The 20,487-nt window shown below is 39.7% G+C and overlaps 1 protein-coding gene across 2 annotated transcripts in view; it reads right to left on the bottom strand.

Moving 5' to 3' along the window:
- ARMC9 (armadillo repeat containing 9) overlaps positions 1–20,487 on the bottom strand; it is a 161,924-nt gene that overhangs the window by 43,343 nt on the left and 98,094 nt on the right. For both annotated transcript variants that reach the window (XM_077155412.1, XM_077155413.1), the window contains one exon: positions 10,982–11,072. In XM_077155412.1, the coding sequence (XP_077011527.1) occupies positions 10,982–11,072 (91 nt within the window). The remainder of the gene's footprint in view (positions 1–10,981; positions 11,073–20,487) is intronic.

Raw genomic sequence — 20,487 nt, 5'->3', positions numbered from 1 at the left:
GCCATTGATACTTTATTTTGTCTCATTTCTCTCTTCCCCCTTTTGTTCGAGAAGGTTTTCTCAATTCCTTGATGCTGAGTCTCAGCTTATTCTAGGGTTTTTCTCAATCCCTTGATGCTGAGTCTAAGCTCATTCCAGGATTTCTGTCCCATGTTGCCAGGAAGGTCCACATCCCTGGGAGTCATGTCCCATGTAGAGAGGCAGTGACTTTGCTTGTTTATATGCTCACTCAGTATCATGTCTTTAAGGTCACCATAATGACCTTAAGATGTTGGCTAGAGAGAGAGAGGCCACATCTGAGCAACAAAAGAGGTTCTCTTGGGGGTGACTCTTAGGCCTAATTTTAAGTAGGCTTGACCTATCCTTTGTGGGGTTAAGTTTCATATGAACAAACCTCAAGATTGGGGGCTCAGCCTATAGCTTTGGTTCTCTGCACTGCTTGTGAGAATATCAAGAATTCAACTTGGGGAAATAGAGTTTTCCCCTGTTCTCACCATTCCCCAAAGGGGACTTTGCAAATACTTTTTCATTCACTGTTCAAATCACTCTGGGATTGATCGGGGCATCACTGTGGAAAACCAACAAAATCTCACGCCCTACTCAAGGTTCCATGTACTTACGGTATTCAATTAAACTGCATATATAAGTTATATTAGGAAATGTGCTAGTCAAAATATAAATTTTGTACCAAATAAACATTTTTTTGCTTTAGTCTCACACATGTTAAAATTTTAAAATATTAATTACCATCTATTTTTAACACCCTGCAGTAAAGACATTCCTTTGTCCTTCCTCATGCAAAAACATTCTTTAAATTTGTACATTTAGTCACTATCATTCTACACTCTAGGCATTCCTAGATTAAACCATCTCAGTCTTTATCATCTATCTTTCTTTCTGATTTCATTTGAGCCCCCAGCCCTCCTCCCTCTATCATTCTCACATTCAGCTTCTTTCAGTATTTTAACATAACTGTATTATAGTTAGGTAGTATTGTGCTATCCATTTCTGAGTTTTTACAATCACTCCTGTTGCACAATCTGTATCCCTTCAGCTCCAATTACCCAATATCTTACCCTATTTCTATCTCTTGATGGTCTCTGTTATCAATGAAATTCTCCAAGTTTATTCCCTATATCAGTTCATGTCAGTGAGACCATACAGTATTTGTCCTTTTGTTTCTAGCTAATCTCACTCAGCATAATGTCCTGAAGGTCCATCCATATTGTTACATACTTCATAACTTTATTCTGTCTTACAGCTGCATAATATTCCATCATATGTATATACCACAGTTTGCTTAGCCACTCGTTTGTTGATGGACATTTTGGCTGTTTCCATCTCTTCACAATTGTAAATAATGCTGCTATAAGCATTGGTGTGCAAATGTCCGTTTATGTCCTTGCCCTCATGTCCTCTGAGTAGATACCTAACAATGGTATTGCTGTTTCATATGGCAATTCTATATTTAGCTTCCAGAGGAACTGTCCAACTGTCTTCCACAGTGGTTGCACCCTTTGACATTCCCACCAACAGTGGATAAGTGTGCCTCTTTCTCCATATCCTCTCCAGCACTGGTCATTTTCTGTTTTATTGATAATGGCCATTCTGGTGGGTGTGAGATGATATCTCATTGTGGTTTTGATTTGCATTTCTCTAATAGCCACGGAAGTTGAACATCTTTTCATGTGCTTTTTAGCCATTTGTATTTCCTCTTCTGAGAAGTGTTTGTTCAAGTCTTTTGCCCATTTTGTAATTGGGTTGTCTATCTTTTTGTTGTTGAGTTGACCAATCTCTTTATATATTCTGAATACTAGACATTTATATGATATATCGTTTCTACCTCCCATTGCATAGGCTATCTTTTTACTTTCCTGATGAAGTTCTTTGATGCGCAAAAGTGTTTAATTTTGAGGAGTTCCCATTTCTTTCTTTCTTTCTTCAATGCTCTTGCTTTGGGTATAAGGTCTAGGAAACCACCTCCTAGTATAAGATTGATAAGGTATTTCCTTACATTTTCTTCTAACAATTTTATTGTCTTAGATCTAATGTTTAGGTCTTTGATCCATTTTGAGTTAATTTTTGTATAGGGTGTGAGATACGGATCCTCCTTCATTTTTGTGCATATGGATATCCAGTTCTCTAGACACCATTTATTGAAGAGACTGTTCTGTCCCAGGTGAGTTAGCTTGACTGCCTTATCAAAGATCAATTGTCCATAGATGACAGGATCTATATCTGAACACTCTATTCAATTCCATTGGTCAGTATATCTATCTTTATGCCAGTACCATGCTGTTTTGACCACTGTAGCTTCAAAATACACCTTAAAGTCAGGTAGCATGAGACCGCCGACTTCATTTTTTTTTCTCAAGATACTTTTAGCTATTCAGGGCACCCTGCCCTTCCAGATAAATCTGGTTATTGGTTTTTCTATTTCTGAAAAGTAAGTTTTTGGGACTTTAATTGGTATTGTACTGAATCTGTAAATTAATTTAGGTAGAACTGACATTTTAACAATATTTAATCTTCCAATCCATGAACACAGTATGCCCTTCCATCTATCTATTTAGATCTGTGATTTCTTTTAACAATTTCTTGTAGTTTTCTTTGTATAGGTCTTTTGTCTCTTTAAATTTATTCCTAAATATTCTATTCTTTTGGTTGCAATTGTAAATGGAATTCGTTTCTTTTTTTTTTCTTTTTTTTTTTTTTCTTATGGGCAGGCACCAGGAATCGAACCTGGGTCCTCGGGCATGGCAGGCAAGCACTCTTACCTGCTGAGCCACCGTGGCCCGCCCTGGAATTCGTTTCTTGATTTCCCCCTCAGATTGTTCATTACTAGCATATAGAAACAGTACAGAATTTTGAGTGCTGATCTTGTAATCTGCCACTTTGCTGCACTCATTTATTAGCTCTAATAGTTTTGCCGTGGATTTTCCAGGGTTTTCGACATATATTATCATATCATCTGCAAACAGTGAGAGTTTTACTTCTTCCTTTCCAATTTTTGATGCCTTGTATTTCTTTTTCTTGTCTAATTGCTCTGGCTAGAACTTCCAACACAATGTTGAATAACAGTGGTGATAGTGGACATCCTTGTCTTGTTCCTGATCTTAGGGGGAAAGTTTTCAGTTTTTCCCCATTGAGGATGATGTTAGCTGTGGGTTTTTCATATATTCCTTTTATCATTTTGAGGAAGTTCCCTTCTATTCCTATCGTTTGAAGTGTTTTCAACAGGAAAGGATGTTGAATTTTGTCAAATGCCTTTTCTGCATCAATCGAGATGATCATGTGGCTTTTCTGCTTTGATTTGTTGATAGGGTGTATTACATCAATTGATTTTCTTATGTTGAACCAACCTTGCATACCTGGGATGAATCCTACTTGGTCATGGTGTATAATTCTTTTGATGTGTTGCTGGATTAGATTTGCTAGAATTTTGTTGAGGATTTTTGCATCTATATGCATTAGAGAAATTGGTCTGTAGTTTCTTTTTTTGTAATATCTTTGTGTGGCTTTGGTATGAGAGTGATGTTGGCTTCGTAGAATGAGTTAGGTAGCTTTCCCTCCTCTTCAATTTTTGAAGAGTTTGAGCTGGATTGGTACTAAGTCTTTCTGGAATGTTTGGTAGAATTCACATGTAAAGCCATCTGGTCCTGGACTTTTCTTTTTGGAGAGTTTCTTAATGACTGATTCAATTTCTTGTGATTGGTTTGTTGAGGTTGTTTATTTCTTCTCGAGTCAAAGTTGGTTGTTCATACTTTTCTAGAAAGTTATCCATTTCATCTACATTGTTGTATTTATTAGAATAAAGTTGTTCATAGTATCCTGTCATTACTTCCTTTATTTCTGTGGGGTCAGTGGTTATGTCTCCTCTTCCATTTCTGATCTTATTTATTTGCATCCTCTCCCTTCTTCTTTTTGTCAATCTTGCTAAGGGTCCATTAATCTCATTGATTTTCTCATAGAACCAACTTCTGATTTGGTTGATTTTCTCAACTGTTTTCATGTTCTCAATTTCATTTATTTCTGCTCTAATCTTCTTTATTTCTTTCCTTTTGCTTACTTTGGGGTTCGTTTGCTGTTCTTTCTCTACTTCTTCCAATTGGACAGTTAATTCCTCAATTTTTGCCCTTTCTTCTTTTTTGATATAGGCATTTAGGTCTATCCTTGAGAATGATCCATGAGCACTTGAGAAAAAGGTGTATCCTGCTGTTGTGGGGTGTAATGTTCTATAAACGTTTGTTAAGTCTAGCTCATTTATGGCATTATTCAAAATCTCTGTTTCTTTATTGATCTTCTGTCTAGATGTTCTGTCCATTGATGAGAGTGTGGAATTAAAGTCTCCAACTATTATGGTAGATTTGTCTATTTCTCTTTCCAGTGTTTTCCTCACATATTTTGGAGCACTCTGGCTCGGTGCATAAATATTTAGAATTGTTATGTCTTCTTGTTGAATTGTTCCTTTTATTAATACATAGTGTCCTTCTTTGTCTCTTTACTTTTTACATTTGAAGTCTAATTTGTTGAATATTAGGATAGCTACTCCTGCTCTTTTCTGATTTTTATTTGCATGAAATATCTTTTCCCAACCTTGCACTTTCAACCTATGTTTATCCTTGGGTCTAAGATGTGTTTCCTGTGGACAGCATATAGATGGGTCCTACTTTTTAATCCATTCTACTAGTCTATGTCTTTTCATTGGGGGGGTTAATCCATTAACATTCAGTGTTATTACTGTATGGGTAGTACTTTCTTCTACCATTTTGCCTTTCGGATTCTATACGTCATCTCTAATTTTTCTACTTTTTACCTTTACTCATAGTCTTCCTTTCTACACTCTTCTCCACACCTCTCTCTCCTGTCTTTTCATATCTGTCTCTAGTGTTCCCTTTAGTATTTCTTGCAGAGCTTGTCTCTTGGTCACAAATTCTTTCAGTGATTTTTTTTGTCTGAAAAAGGCTTAAAATCTCCCTCATTTTTTGAAGGACAATTTTGCTGGGTATAGGATTCTTGGTTGGCAGTTTTTCTCTTTTAGTAATTTAAATATATCATCCCACTGTCTTCTTGCTTCCATGGTTTCTGCTGAGAAATCTATGCATAGTCTTACTGGGCTTCCCTTGTATGCAATGGATTGTTTTTCTCCTGCTGCTTTCAAGATTCTCTCTTTCTCTTCGACCTCTGGTATTCTGATTAGTAAGTGTCTTGGAGTATGTCTATTTCGATCTATTCTGTTTGGGGTAGGTTGTACATCTTGGATCTGTAATTTTAAGTCTTTCATAAGAGTTGGGAAATTTTCAGTGATTATTTCCTCCATTAGTTTTTCTCCTCCTTTTCCCTTCTCTTCTCCTTCTGGAACACCCACAAGATGTATATTCATGTGCTTCATATTGTCATTCAATTCCCAGATTCCCTGATCATATTTTTCCATTCTTTTTCCTACATTTTCTTTTGCTTGTCGGATTTTAGATGTTCTGTCCTCCAGTTCACTAACCCTTCTTCTGCCTCTCGAAATCTACCATTGTAGGTTTCCATTGTTTCTTTCATCTCTTCTACTGTGCCTTTCATTCCTATAAGTTCTGTGATTTTTTTTTCAGACTTTTGATTTCTTCTTTTTGTTCATTCCTTGTCTTCTTTATATCCTCCCTCAATTCATTGATTTGATATTTGATGAGGTTTTCCATGTCTGTTCGAACATTCTGAATTAATTGTTTCAACTGCTGTATCTCATTTGAATTGTTGGTTTGTTCCTTTGACTGGGCCATATCTTCAATTTTCCTAGTGTGATTCATTACTTTTTGCTGGCGTCTAGGCGTTTAATTACCTTAATCAGTTTATTCTAGAGATTTTTTTTTTCTCCAGAATACAGAAAAAATAAACTACTTTTATCTAAGATTTTCTTGCTGGGTGAATTTGTTGTCTATCTGTTCTTTGACATTCAGTTCAGCTTATTCTGGACCACTAGCTTAGGTTTTGTTTAACAGAGCAGAATTTTTCAGTTCCTGTTTTCTTTTTCTTGCCCTGACTGTATGGTGCCTTTCCCCACCCCCCAACCCCCCACCCTTAGGAGGATCTACTTAGGTATTATAGACCCCAGCCAGATTTTCCCAGACCAAACTGGCCTCTTGTCAGGAGGAAAGAGTCACCGGCATCAGTTTTCTCTAAGGGTGAGACCCAGCAGGTTGAAAGATTTTCCTGTGAAGTCTCTCAGCTCTGTGATTTTCTTATCCTGCCCAGTATGTGGTGCTTGTCTGCGTGCAGGCCCCACCAGCATAAGATGATGCAGTACCTTTAACTTTGGCAGACTCTCCCTGCTGGGAGTGTGGTCAAGACAGAGGAGAGGTTGTAGACGGGCTTTAGTGGCTTCAAATTTCCAAGCCCTGGGGTCTGAATCCTTGAGGGAGGGATTCCACCTGAGTTGGGCCTCACCCCTTCCCTGGGGAAGGCACAGGCTACAGACAGCCTCTCAAATAAGCTTGTTTCTGCCTATAGCTGGGGCAGTTGCAGCCTGAGAAACCCTGGCACTGTATCCAAAGGCAGTCCAGCCTTTGTAGAAACACAGCCACAAAAAAAGAAAGAGAAAAATCCTTCTCAGAGCAGGACCCCTGTTCCTCAGATTGCCAATCAAGAGCATAAGTTGGTATCTCGCTTTGTGTACCTTCAGATCCTATGTGCCCTCTTCTTTCCTTCAGGGCCCAGACCCTTTCAAGTATTATGTGCTATCCCATCCAAAATGCCTGTTCTTTTTTTTTTCTTTTTCTATCAGCCCTGCCTGCTTGGTGCCAGAGCAAAAATCAGCAACCTCTGCTTTGACCAGTTTCACCTGAGCTGGGGGGTCTATTTTTAGTAGTCAGAATTTGTGAATTAATTCCACAATTGAAGCTTAGTTGCACTCAGACCCTGCTGCTGGTAACTTCTCTTTCCTTTCCCCTCTGGGAAGCAGCCTGCAGGGGAGGGTTACCGGACGCCATGGCTTAGGGCACTCATAGTTCTGGAGAGGCTCGCAGACGGTCCAGCTGGTCCAGACTGGGGTATGCAATGTGTCCGGTCACTGACGTGGCCCCAGCAGTTGTTCTGTACTGTTCCTAGTTATTTAGTAGCTGTTCTGGAGGACGAACTAGATTCCACACCTCGCTGAACCTCCATCTTAGCCTGCTTGCTTCTGTTTTAAGGATGAATTATCTTCTCAAATCTTTGATGATATCAGTGAGAATTTCTTTTCAGGTATTTTTCTGGGACCTACAATGTATGTTTCTTCTGGGATGTTAATGATTTCCATCTTTGCTGGCCTTTTTTTTAGTCTTCTTGGTCTTCCTTCACTAGCTGGTAAGGCTTATGAATGAAGGACTGGGTTAATTACATAGTTAATTGGCAGGGGTTTCTCTGATTTTCCAGCAGTCCTCTTGTCTCCATGGAGGTTGGCTGATTCTGTGATCTGGAGTGTGAAGTACGGATGAGATTGGGTTGATTCACTGATTTCCCACTCCTGATCTTTGTACTACTGACTCTAGGCTGGGCATTTATGCAGCTCCTCCAGGAAGGGGTTGCCATTTCACACCCACTAAGGTAGCTATGTAACAAAGTCAGACAGTAACAAGTGTAGGTGAGAGTGTTAGCAATACTTGTTAATTCATTCTGATTTGATGCTGATGATATGCATCCTGAAGCATTTGTGTGTGTATGTCTGGTCCCTAGTCCAAATGTTCTATGACTTTCTAATTTTATGTTTCAAAGTGATGGACCCTGGGTAGTCCTGTTTGCCATTGGCCTATGGATACAGAATAACTTTGGTGATGAGGTGAAAAAAGAGGTACTTTAGGGTTTCTTTATTTACTGAGCTGAGTAGGCACTTCTTAAGCTTTTTCTGGATAAACAGGGCTATGAAGCTTTAGCTCTGCTGGTGATTCTTTTTTTTTCTTACTTAATTTTTTTTTTAAATATAACAACAAACACACAGAAACATTCTTAACATACGGTCATTCCATTCTACATATATAATCAGTAATTCACAATATCATTACATAGTTGCATATTCATCATCATCATCATTTCTTAGAACATTTGCATCAATTCAGAAACAGAAATAAAAAGACAACAGAAAAATATTCATACATACCATACCTCTTACCCCTCCCTTTTATTGATCACTAGCATTTCAATCTAAGTTTATTTTAACATCTTTATTCCATATGTTTTACTCATCTACTGATAAGGTAGATAAAAGGAGCATTAGACACTAGATTTTCACAATCACAGAGTTACATTGTGAAAGCTATATCATTATACCATCATCTTCAAGAAACATGGCTACCAGAACACAGCTCCACACTTTCAGGCAGTTCCCTCCAGCCTCTCCACTACATCTTGACTAACACGGTGATATCTATTTACTGCGTAAGAATAACCTCCAGGATAACCTCTCAACTCTGTTTGGAATCTCTCAGCCATTGACACTTTATTTTGTCTCATTTCTCTGCTGGTGATTTTTGCCAGAGTACATTCTTTACAAACCTATAAACTGACCTCTCCCTCCCCACACTCTTTAGTATGTTGGTCCAAAGGCTGGGTTGATGTAAGAGAAAGAGATGTTTCTTGGGTCAGAGAGCAAATGGGACTTGTATCCTACTTCTTAGCACTGCTGCCAGGGAGAAGGCAAGGCTGACAAGGAAATGGATATGGATGTGTCTTAGTAACCATAAGCATAGGTAGACTTGAAGAAGATTCCTAGCCCAAGACCATGGACCAGACAGGCAACAACACCACCCGCCCCCCACCCCACCCCAGGCCTCCCAAACTTTGGCCTACCCAGTAAAGGTGGGGGAGAACCCTCAATAGGATTGAGGTTAAGATTTTATTTTTCTTTAAAAAAATATTCCAGTCAAGCAGAATGGTGGCTCAGAGTCAAAAATCAAGTTGTTATAGAAAATAAAGTTCCATTCTTTGCCCACCTGAATTTGGGTGAATTATAATTCACTTGCTTCTTGGAAACCAAGTGGGAGGATGTTCAAATAGAAATGGGCACCCAGCCTAAAAGGGACCAAGGAGGATTCAGAACCTCCCCGGCTGCTCTCCCTAGCTGCCTCCTCTTGGTCAGGAGTGCCCAGCCTCCCCCCTTCTGCATCCAGGTAGCATGCATAAGCTGGGCTCACATTGGAATCACCTGGGGAGTGTTAAAACCGATTAGCAGCTGGGTCACACCCTAGCAATTCTGATTTAATTGATTCAGGGTGCTGCCTGGGATTTTCAAACCTCCCCAGGTGACTGCCCTGTGCAGACACAGCTGTGAACCCGTGAGTTAGAAGAGGGGCACCTGCAGGCATCTGGCATTTCCCTTTTCTTGGCCTTAGTCATAGTTGCTGACTTGTGATTAGGGTAGAGATCGCAACATTTATTTTTTACCTTTCCCTTGTGTGCTGAGCAGGATATTTGCATGTAAGCTACCAGTGATGTTAACCTCTGGCAGTTAGGGAAGGACATGTGGAGAGACAGAGAGACAGAGGGACAAGTTGGCCTCAAGATTCTGGCAGTGCCAGTTGGTGCAGGTGTTAAGGACATGTGGAGAGACGGAGAGACAGAGGGACAAGTTGACCTCAAGATTCTGGCAGTGCCAGTTGGTGCAGGTGCTGGGGAGCAAGGTGTTAGGAACCCACACAAAGAGTTAAGGATGCCTCCCAATCACCCTTGCCCATCCAAAGCTTCTCTCACTTTCTTTTCTTGCTAACTGGGAAAGGAAGAAACCAAACAGAGAAGGGATCACATTGCTTCCACCCATGTTGCCAGTTAGCAACATGGATTTTTCTGGAGTGAATGAATGATTGTAGTAGGATATGCTGGTTTGAAACTGTTATGCACCCCAGAAAAGCCATGTCCTTTAATCCTAATCCAATCTTGTAGGGGCAGAACTTTGGAGGTGGGATCTTTTGATTAGGTTCTCTCTATGGAGATGCGGCCCACCTAACTGTGGATGGGACCTTTTTTTTTGGCAAGGGCAGGCAACAGGAATCGAACTTGGGTCACTGGCATGGCAGGTGAGAACTCTGCCACTGTGCCACCATTGCCCGCCCTGGATGGGCTATTTTGATTAGATTATTTCCAGGGAGATGTGGCCCCCACCCATTTAAGGTGGATCTTAATTAGCTTACTGGAGTCCTCTGAGGGAACATTTTGGAGAAAGCTCAGACACAGATGTTGGAGATGCTGAGAGCCGAGACTGAGAGCAGAGTTCAGATGCCTGGAGACAGAGAGAAGCTCAGAGAGGGGGACACTGGAACCAGAAGTTGAAAGCAATGAAACCTGAGACAAGGGGCCAGCAGATGTTGTCATGTATCTTCCCATGTGACAGGGGTTTCTGACACGATCGGCCTTTCTTGAGTGAAGGTATTCCCTTGCTGATGCTTTAATTTGGACATTTTCATGGCTTAGAACTATAAATTTGTAACCTAATAAATCCCCTTTGTAAAAGCCAATCCATTTCTGGTGTATTGCATTCCAGCAGTATTAACAAGGTGAAACAAGGACAACAGCATTTTCTATGGTATTGCAAGAAAGATTGGCATCTATTTTCCTCAACTGACTCTAGGTCCCTGGAGAAGCCACCCTTACAAAATAGGACAGGAATGGGGAGGGGAGAGGGAGACCACATAGACAAATAATTAACAGTTAGAGAAGGGTTTCTGCTATTGCTCTTTAATTATTTTAGCTGATAATATGCCTAAAGTGGGGTGAGAGACTTTTCCATCTTTGGATAATCAGGCTTTGCCTACCTGGTTGAACTTCTGTTTGTGAGTTCTCTTGGGTCTGCCCTGGGTCCGAGTTTTACTCTGCTGGCCTCTCTAGGCTGCAGCTCCTCTTTCCACCTTTCTAAGGCCTCCTGAATGAATTCCAAGCTTAGGCAAGCCCCTGAGAGAAAGCCCACATCTCTTTCTGCCATGTGTGAAAGATTTAAACCACAGATCATAGATTCTTGCATTGAGCTGACCTGAATTAAGTTGCTTGATGATAAATTCTATCTGGCGGATCATTTCAGCATTGCCTTCTTTGATGAAGCAGCGCAGGATGTCTTCCATTCCCTAGAAGCATTGGTGAGAGAGAGAGAGAGTTAACCTTTCAGTTTTGGGGGTGAGAGGGTGAAGGGGAATGCTTTTCAAGGGGGAAGTTTCATCTAATAAAAATAAAAATAAAAAATTTTAAAAACTTTTCTTTTTTGGGGGGACAGGATAGGCATAATAAACATTCCTCTAATCAGTACTAAACATTTTGTTGTTGCCCTTTAAATAATCTGCAGTGAAATTATCTCCTTGGTTGACTGACTTAAATATGGTACATTGAGAAAAAGAAAAAAGATTACATAATTTTACCGCTTAAGTACTCCCTTTAGTTTTGGCAATATTTTATTTTGGGAGATGGTTTCTTTCCTGGGATTTCCCTAAGTTTATAAATTGCCTTCTGGACTTTAGGGTCCAATATGGTCTTTCAAAAGTGAAACATATGTTTTGAGAAGTACATGAACAAATAAAACTTCTCTTTAAACAGCTATCATTCTTCTATTGAGAGGATTATAAAGCCATTGCATTATATATCACTTACTTTATCACAACATACCAACATGAGAATTTTCAATATTGGCTAACAGCATTCCAGGGAAATGTAGAGGTAAGATAACGATTTAAGCACAAGGGTCTAATTCTCCTCCCTTCTATTTCTTGAGAGATTTCAATGGGTATATTGAGCTAGAGTTGATGTAACCTTCTTGCCACTGAGAGAGAAAAATGTGTCTAATAATGAAGCTAAACCAGAGGAAGCAGTCCAGATATGCCAGAAGAGAAACAGGATCTAGTGCCATCATGTGAACCCTGATCAAACTTTGCCTGAAGCTCACTAAACCTGGGCTTTTCACTTATATAAGCCAATAAATTCCCTTTTCATTTAAGCTAGTTTGGAGTAGATTAGCTCTAACTGAATCAAGGAAGAAGTGCTGAGTCAGTTCTGAACATGCTGAGTTTCCATCACTGGAAGCAGGCATTAACTTCTGGAAAATTTAAATCTGGATTGTAATCTGGATTGTACTTTTAGCTCTCCCATGAATTAACTGTGTAACCTTGGTGTGCTGGTCGGAAAAGATTTATGTACCCTAGAAAAGTCATGTTTTAATCCTAATTAACCCTGTGGGAGCAACTGTTTCTCCTAATCGCTATTCAGTACTGTACGCTGGAAACTTTAATTAGCTTATATCCGTGGAGATGTGACTCAATCAGTGCGAGTACTAAACTTGATAGGTGGAGACTTTTCTCCACCCATTTCAGGTGAGTCTTGATTACTTTACTGGAATTCTATAAAAGAAGAAGTATTTTGGAGACAGTCTGAGAAACCGAGAACAAGAAGAGAGAAAGCCAGGACATTCAGAGAGAGCAGAGAAGAATAACAGAGCTACAAGAAAGCCAGAACAGAGGATGCCACAGAATCACAAAGCAGAGAGTCTGCCAGCCGGCGACTGTTGGAAATGAAGAAGAAAAACGCCTCGCAGGGAGTTGGAGAGGAAGTTGGCAGATGATGCTGTGTTCGCCATGTGCCCTTCTAGCCGAGAAAGAAACCCTTACCCTGTTTGCCATGTGCCTTTCTGCTTGAGAGAAATCCTGAACTTCATCGGCCTTCTTGAATCAAGGTTCTCTTTCCCTGGATGCCTTGGATTGGACATTTCTATAGACTTGTTTTAATTGGGACATTTCCACTGTTAACTTGCAACTTTTTAAAATCCCCTTTTTAAAAAGCTGTTCCATTTCTGGTCTATTGCATTCTGGCAGCTAGCAAACTAGAACACTTAGTTAAATTACCAGTTTTCCTACCCTGCTTCATTAACTATAAAATGAGGATGACAACTTGAGTTGACATGAGGTTTCTAAAAGATAAAGTTTATAACTGGATGTTGGTTACTTAGCTATATACATATGTCAAAAAATGCACTTTTTTCTACATTTAAGGCCTGTGTATTTCACTTAGTTAATTAAATCTAAAAGAATATCTGTAAAGCAATTAGCCCAATGGCTGGCACACAGTAGATGTTCAATAAATGGTGAGGATTGTGCTTGCTATGCCTGGAAGAAGCGTGCAACTCAAGTGAGATCTGGTAGCTGAAACCAAAGGAATAAATGAAGTTCCCCAGTGACAGCAGAGTGAGAAGAGACTAACATTTACCTGGAAGGCAGACAGATACCAACCCTACCCCACTGAGGAGATCAAGAAGGAGTTGTCTGATACATGGAAGTATTGAGTGTCTCAGAAGCACGATGCATGCAGTCTATTCTCAAATGTTCAGAAAATAGATGGGGTAGAACGACATGGCAAATGTGGCAAAATGTTAAAAGCTGGTAAATCTGGGTAGGGTATAGCGGAATTCTCTGTCTTGTGTTCTATTATTTCTATAACTTTTCTATAAACTTGAAATTATTTCAAATTAAAAAGTTAAAGGAAATAAAGGAGTGGTCTGGAAGGCAGAAGAATCTCTGGAACATCTGCATTTGTCTTAATAAAGAGTTAGTCTGAAATCAGTGACTTCTTTACCTCTTCACTGGCAGGAGAGCTGAATGTTATGTCTCTCTCTATCTGCTAAACTGCTCCTCTCTCCATTCTTCATCCCACTCCGAGTAAGGGCCAGGGGGATATTATCAAGTGGAAGCAACGTGATAACCCCCCATGTGCCAATTAGCAGTCACCACAGACTGTCTTTGACATTTTGCCAGTGGAGTAAGACAAATAATCCATTCAAACTCTCTTCTATATTCTTTTCTTCCAGGATGTTACTTTTATAAACAGTTATCTCAGCTGATATTTTACTCAGCTGATACACTTAAAACTCTTCTTACTCTCATTTGCTCTCTCTTATGTATCTCTACAGCCCAGTTATCACAAACTTGAGAAAAAAATCACGAACTCCTTCTCTCTAATTAGGAGGCTTATTTGGGGAAGATTTCTTAATGGAAAATGCCCCAGTGAGAAACTTCACTTTTAAAAAACTACATATATTAGGTAATGTTTAATCTAAAGCGAAAATTGCAGAGATAATACATTATAAAATAATATCTTATCATGAAACGAATAATCTGTCATTTTGGACAATCCAGGCCAAATAAAATGGCCGGGGCAGGCAGAAAGGATGACAACAGGTACCTGTGTGTCAGCCAGAGGTGTGTGGCGGATCTCAATGAGAACCCGGACCACGTGCAAAAAGGAAGAAATGAGGAACTCATGTTCCTGTTGGTTAGATAGAATCAGATGTCACTACACAGAAGACAGTTTTTATATTACAGGATTGAACAAAAAACCACAATTCATCCTTTCCAGATTTCTTACTAGGTAAAAAGGTTGGGGGTATATCTGGAGGGACAGTGGAGAGGCTCCGAGGTCAAAGGGCTCTGCTGCCCACCGGCTGTGCAACCTTGGGCAAAGAATATTACCTCCAATCCTCAAGGGCATCATCTGCAAAAGGGACATAACTTCAGTAACTCCTTCCTCATGCTTTCAGATGACTAAATGAGATAAAAACACCTCTCACAGAGCCTGCCAATCCTCACTGAACACTGCCCAGAACAACTTATTTTTTTGGTTGTTTTAAAATTTTTATTAGAGGAGTTGTGGGTTTACAGAACAATTATGCATAAAATGCAGTGTTCCCATATACCACCCTATTATTAGCACTTTGCATTAGTGTGGTACATTTGTTACAACCAATTAAAGCACATTTTTTATAATTACACTATTAACTATATTCCATTGTTTATAGTAGGTTTCACTGTTTGTGTAGTACAGTTCCATGGATTTTAAAAAACATTTTAATTCTCTTACCATATATACAACCTAATATTTATCCTTTTAACCACAGCCAGAGAAAATGCTTTAGTAATGGATGATGGTGATGGTAGTATAACACTATAGCTGTTTATAGCCTCAGGAGCAAACACTCTAGCCAAAGGGAAAAAGTGTGTAATTGTGCAAATACAAAGATACAGTGATTAAATCCTGGCCTCTGGAGTCAAACAGACTTGGGTTTGAGTCTAATCTCTGCTATTTTCTAGCTTTGTGATCTGGGGCAAGTCACTCAACCTCTCTGAGACTGAGTTTTCTCATGTATAAAATGAGGACCATAAACGTACTCACCTCACAGGGTTATTGTGAGTATTAAATGAGTGGATGCATATTAAGTCTTTAATAAAGGGCTTGACTGTAATAAGACTCCAGAAATGTTTTTTTGTGATCACAGGTCTCATCAGCCTGCTCAGTGGAATGTAGTGGAAAAAGAAAAGGCCAGGGGCTAATTACTAAACAGGCCAAACACCTGGCACCCTTGCCTTTTCAGGCCATCCTGGGAAACCCCGATTTCCAGACAGTGTTCTGTTTATGACAGAATTCTTGCATTCCCCCATGGTACATGTGACCTGAGTTGTGGGTGCCTATGGAACTGTGGTAGGCTATGTGGAATATTCCATTTATATGCTCCATTCCCACCCTGCTATCAGTGAATTTTTTAATGCAATTTTATTGAGATTTATTTACACACCGATAAACCATCATTACTTCAATCATTAGCTCACAGTATCATCATGTATAGGCTAACTAATTTTTCTTTTGGGGGTGTATGATCCGGGAATCGAACCTGGGTCTCCTGAATGGAAGGTGAGCATTCTACTACTGAACCACTTGCGTACCCAGGCCAACTAATTTTTAACTCGCCTCTATCATTATGTTCACTGCTTCAACCCTCTACCATATTCCATTTTGTTCCAGCCCAAATAGTGCAAACTTACATCACTAACAGTCAGTTAGAGATTTTCCTCTCTGCTATATCAGGTGGATATAAATATTTTCCTCGACTTATGCAAATTATAAGGTTCTCTATAGAAAACTTGTAAAATGCGTAAGAGAATAAAAATTACTCACATGTCCCTATCCAGAAATAATGATTGTGAACATTTTTGAGGTGTTTCCTTACTTTTATGTGCATTGTTTTACCTAACTGAGATCATATGGATAATACAAACTTGCTTATTATTTTTAACTCAACCTATGATCTTTTTCATGTATCAAAAATTATGTAACCAAAATTTTAATAATAATAATAGTGGCAACTCTATTATTATGTGCTTATTATGTGCAAGGCACCATTCTAAATATTTGCTATGTATTAACCTCTTTCAATTTTCATAACTAGCCTACGAGTTTGCTAATAGAGTGGTCCCTGAGCAGGATGATCCCCTGAGAGATTAAGTCAGGATAAGGAAAACCGACTAGGAAAAGGCAGAGCCGAGACTTAAACAAGGCTATCTGTTTTACGAGCCCACATTCATAACTACTTTATCATCCTGTTTCTGTTAGGCCTGATTTACTCATTCCCCTTAATACTGGGTATTTAGGTTGTTTCCCATTTTTCACTATGATAAATAAAGCAGCAACAACCATTTCAATGCAGAAATCTTTGGTCATGTTTTGTGCAGCGCTGCAGAAGTAGTTTACAGGGCAAAGAATATGATCATTTTTGAGGATTATGATACATAATGCAAAACTGCTTTCCAAAAATACCTTATCAACTTATAATCCTCTTGAATATTTCCGCATTAATTTTGAAAGGTCTCAGCTTGATGGGTGCCAGGGAACACAGCGAACTGTAATGGACAGTTGCTATACCGTGGCTAAAATAGCTCCTCTACAGTCTGTTAATTTTCCAAAGCAGATGCCAGGAAATTTGCATTCTGAGCCTCCCTTGCAGCTAAGGTGCAGACATATGGCCTAGATCCTGTCAATCAAATGCACCCACATGAAAGTTTGTTTTTGGAAATGGGCAACGTGAAAAATCAGGAACATGGAGAATGTATGACTTTTTGAGGGGTGGGCAGCAGTGTCATCCTGTCCTCTGGGGGTCAGCAAATGCAGAATTCCTGGTGTCACTGGGATAAATTGCAGGGGCCGCACCCCTGGAGGAGCTCCGTGGGGAGCTTGGGCATCCTTCCTTGCTGTGTGGCTTTCACACCCAGCTCCTTGGCTGTCCCAGATATTCTGGGAGTCTTTGTAGCTAACAGAGAACGCAGTCTGCTCCAGCCCAGAAAGGAAAGTTTGGCTGGGGTTTAGATCCCAGGGAAGAGCTCTACAGCCTGCAATCACTCTGGCCCTGGGCACAGACAGGAAGCGTTTGGGGTGGATGTTAGGGACAGCCCTATCTCTCTGATCTGTTCTCTAGCCCTGGATCTTGGCAATCTCTCAAAGTTCAAGTGAGACTCATGGGACTCATTTCTTTTTTCCCCCGGATATTATTTTAAGACCAGTATAATAGCATTTGTTACTCAGATAATTTTTATGTATTCTGTCATTTTCCATAAGTACACAAATATTCACATAGTTGCAAAAATAGTTCTTAAAATGTCATATTCTCCCTTCATCCTTCATAGTACAATAAAATTTTTCCATACCACCTCACACTGCTTTTCCTCATTATCAACTTCAATGGTTACTAAAGTTTTGAGCAAAAAAAAAGTAATTTCAGTAGCAACTTCTCTGTTACCAGACATTTGTCCTAGATGCTTCCAGTTTTTCATGATTATAAAAATGCTGAAGTGAGCACCTTCATGCATAGAGGCTTCATCTGGATTATTCCCTCTGCATCAACATTCAGGACTAAAATGAAATAGCCTGACATGTGAATGTCACAGTGTTTTTTTCACGTACACTGCCATCATGTTTGCCAAACGGTTAGTGTCCAAAGGACACACTGAGATACCAGCAGGATCTGAGTGTATCAGTTATGCCCTCATTTTCCCAGTATTGAGTATTAGCAGATGTTAAGGTAGAAAAATTACATGGGATGCTCTCCTCTTTGTCTGGCTGCCTTTATAATTGTTATATTTAAAAAGAATATTTAGTTCATCGTTTTGAAAACTTCCTTAAGAATATGAGTAAAATGAGGGCAATCTCAGGGTTTGAGAAAAATTCTATTGGGGTCATAACCATCACTCAGAGGGCATCTCTTATGAAGAGTTAACTAGGTAACCGCCTAGGTGATGGGTCCAGAAGCATCCTCTACTCAGCTAGAAGGGATTCCTTCATTGGGTTATGACTTTGATCCCTGTTAAAATGTGAGGGAGAAGCTTAGCTTCTTAAATCTTTATTTAAGCAACACAGATTTTCTTTTCAATGTCAATAATTCAGAGAATATCTAGAAACATGTCAGAAAATACATAGGAAAATATCAATAGATTTGACTATAATTAGAGCTGCTAATGACATAAAACATATCATAACCCAAGTTAAAAGACAAATCAAAAGGTTAGCAGCCCCTTCCCAGGGGCGTGGACCTTCCTGGCAACGTGGGACAGAGATCTTGGAATGAACAGAGACTCAGCATCAAGGGATTGAGAAAAACCCTAGAATGAGCTGAGACTTAGCATCAAGGGATTGAGAAAACCTTCTCGACCAAAAGGTGGAAGCGGGAAATGAGACAAAGTGTCAATGGATGAGAGATTCCAAACAGAGCTGAGAGGTTATCCTGGAGGTTATTCTTATGCATCGAGTAGATATCATCTTGTTATTCAAGATGTAATGGAGAGGCTGGAGGGAACTGCCTGAAAATGTAGAGCTGTGTTCCAGTAGCCATGTTTCTTGAGGATGATTGAATAATGATACAGCTGTCACAAGTGACTGTGTGATTGTGAAAACCTTGTGCCTGATGCTCCTTTTATCTACCTTGTCAACAAAGGAGTAGAACATATGGAATAAAAATAAATAATAGGGGGAACAAATGCTAAAATAAATTTAGTTTGAAAAAAAAAGGTTAGCAGCCCCTAAATTCCCTCAAGATTTCTTCTTTGATCCATGGGAAAAAGTATATGGTAGTTGGCCTCCAAGACAGCCTCCGCTGAGCCCCACTTCCTCACCACCCTCATGAAGGCCCTTCCACATGGTACCAGTGTGTTCTGTGTAATCAGTGCAACCAATAGAACAGGCGTAAGTGATAGTATGTCAGTCTTAAGACGCAGTTCTAAAAGATAATGTGGCTTCCATCTTGCTCTCTTTCTTGGGTTATTCTCTTTGGGGAAAACCAACTGCAATGCTGAGGCCAGGTACCTGGAGAGGCCCCATCAAGTTGAGACCTTTCAAAATGAGGTCTCCATCCCGCAGCCACACGAGTGAGCTCAGAGGTGCACCTCAGCCCTGCTCAGCCTTCTGATGCCTGCTGCCCAGGCTGAAGGCTTGACTAAAACCTAACAAGAGACCCTGAGCCAGAACCATCCAGCTAATCTGTTCTTGAACCCTTCTACCACAGAAACTGTGAGATAATAAAAACATGTTTTTTTAAGCCACTAAACTTTAGGGTAATGTGTAATGTGGCAACGGATAACTAAAACAAGTATATTTCTTAATTTCCAAACATTGAGGGATTTTCTAGATAACTGATTGTGTTTGTTTCTCACCAAAGTTCACTATTATTTAGACAACATTTTTTTTCTGTTCCATTATCTCTTCCTTTCCTCTTGACATCATTGCACAGGTTTCTGGGACTCTGACCCTTTGCTTCCCGTTTCTTTCTCTTTGGCCTAGATGCACTCCACAGTGCTCCCCTGCTGGCATGACTCACAACTGTAAGTCTTTGTTCCTCTCCCAGTTTCTGTCCCTTGACTGCCATGGCCCCTCTCCTTTTCCACCTCCTTGCCCTGGATGTCTTCCCTCCACTCTGCCTTTCACTGTTTTCTGATCCTCTCCATCCTTTCCCTTCAGCCTAGATATTTCTTTCCTTGTTCTTTGTCTTGGTGGATAATCCCTTTCTTTCACCTAAATGACCATAATGCAGAATATAATCAAGTTTATTTTCCTCTGGTCTTTATTGAAGAAGCACATTTTTGGTAAAAAGCAGTGAGTAATTAAGTCCCACTGTCTACTGTTGTCACACAGAATAGTTCTAAGTTTTTACCTGTGGTATAATTGTTGATGTAATTTTAGATAACCAATGAGAAGACTTAGCAATTCCAAGTAAGCAAAACCAGTTGGAAGAACATGTTTTGTTCTCCTCAAATTCAATTCCACCAGTGTTTTGGTGTGGAAACATATTTAACCCCTTTACCACAGCATTTAATAGCCACACTGTTACCTTGTTTCATATGTTGCAAGGAAAAAAAGACAAGGTTCTTGTGGTTTTGCTGATTAGATCTGGAAATACTTGTGCTTACAAAATGAAATGTTCATTACCTGACACTCATTTTTACTTCACATCTAAGCACAAATGTAAACACATTTAAATATCAAATTCACTATTTCTCAACCAAACCAAGCACAAGACAGTTGTATAATCTTTACCAGCTTTTCTGTTTCATTTGCCACTTTCAAGAAAAAATAATCTACCATGAACCTTCTAACATTGTGGTTTTTAACTATCTGGGCACAAGGGACTCTCTGGAGAATCTGATAAAAGCTACAAACTCTTTCCTCAGAACACTGAAGGAAATATGA

The sequence above is a fragment of the Tamandua tetradactyla genome, chromosome 3, assembly GCF_023851605.1.
Source record: "Tamandua tetradactyla isolate mTamTet1 chromosome 3, mTamTet1.pri, whole genome shotgun sequence".
Taxonomy (NCBI): Eukaryota; Metazoa; Chordata; class Mammalia; order Pilosa; family Myrmecophagidae; genus Tamandua; species Tamandua tetradactyla.
The sequence above is the reverse complement of the archived record's forward strand: the minus strand, read 5'-3'. Positions and strand labels throughout refer to the sequence as shown.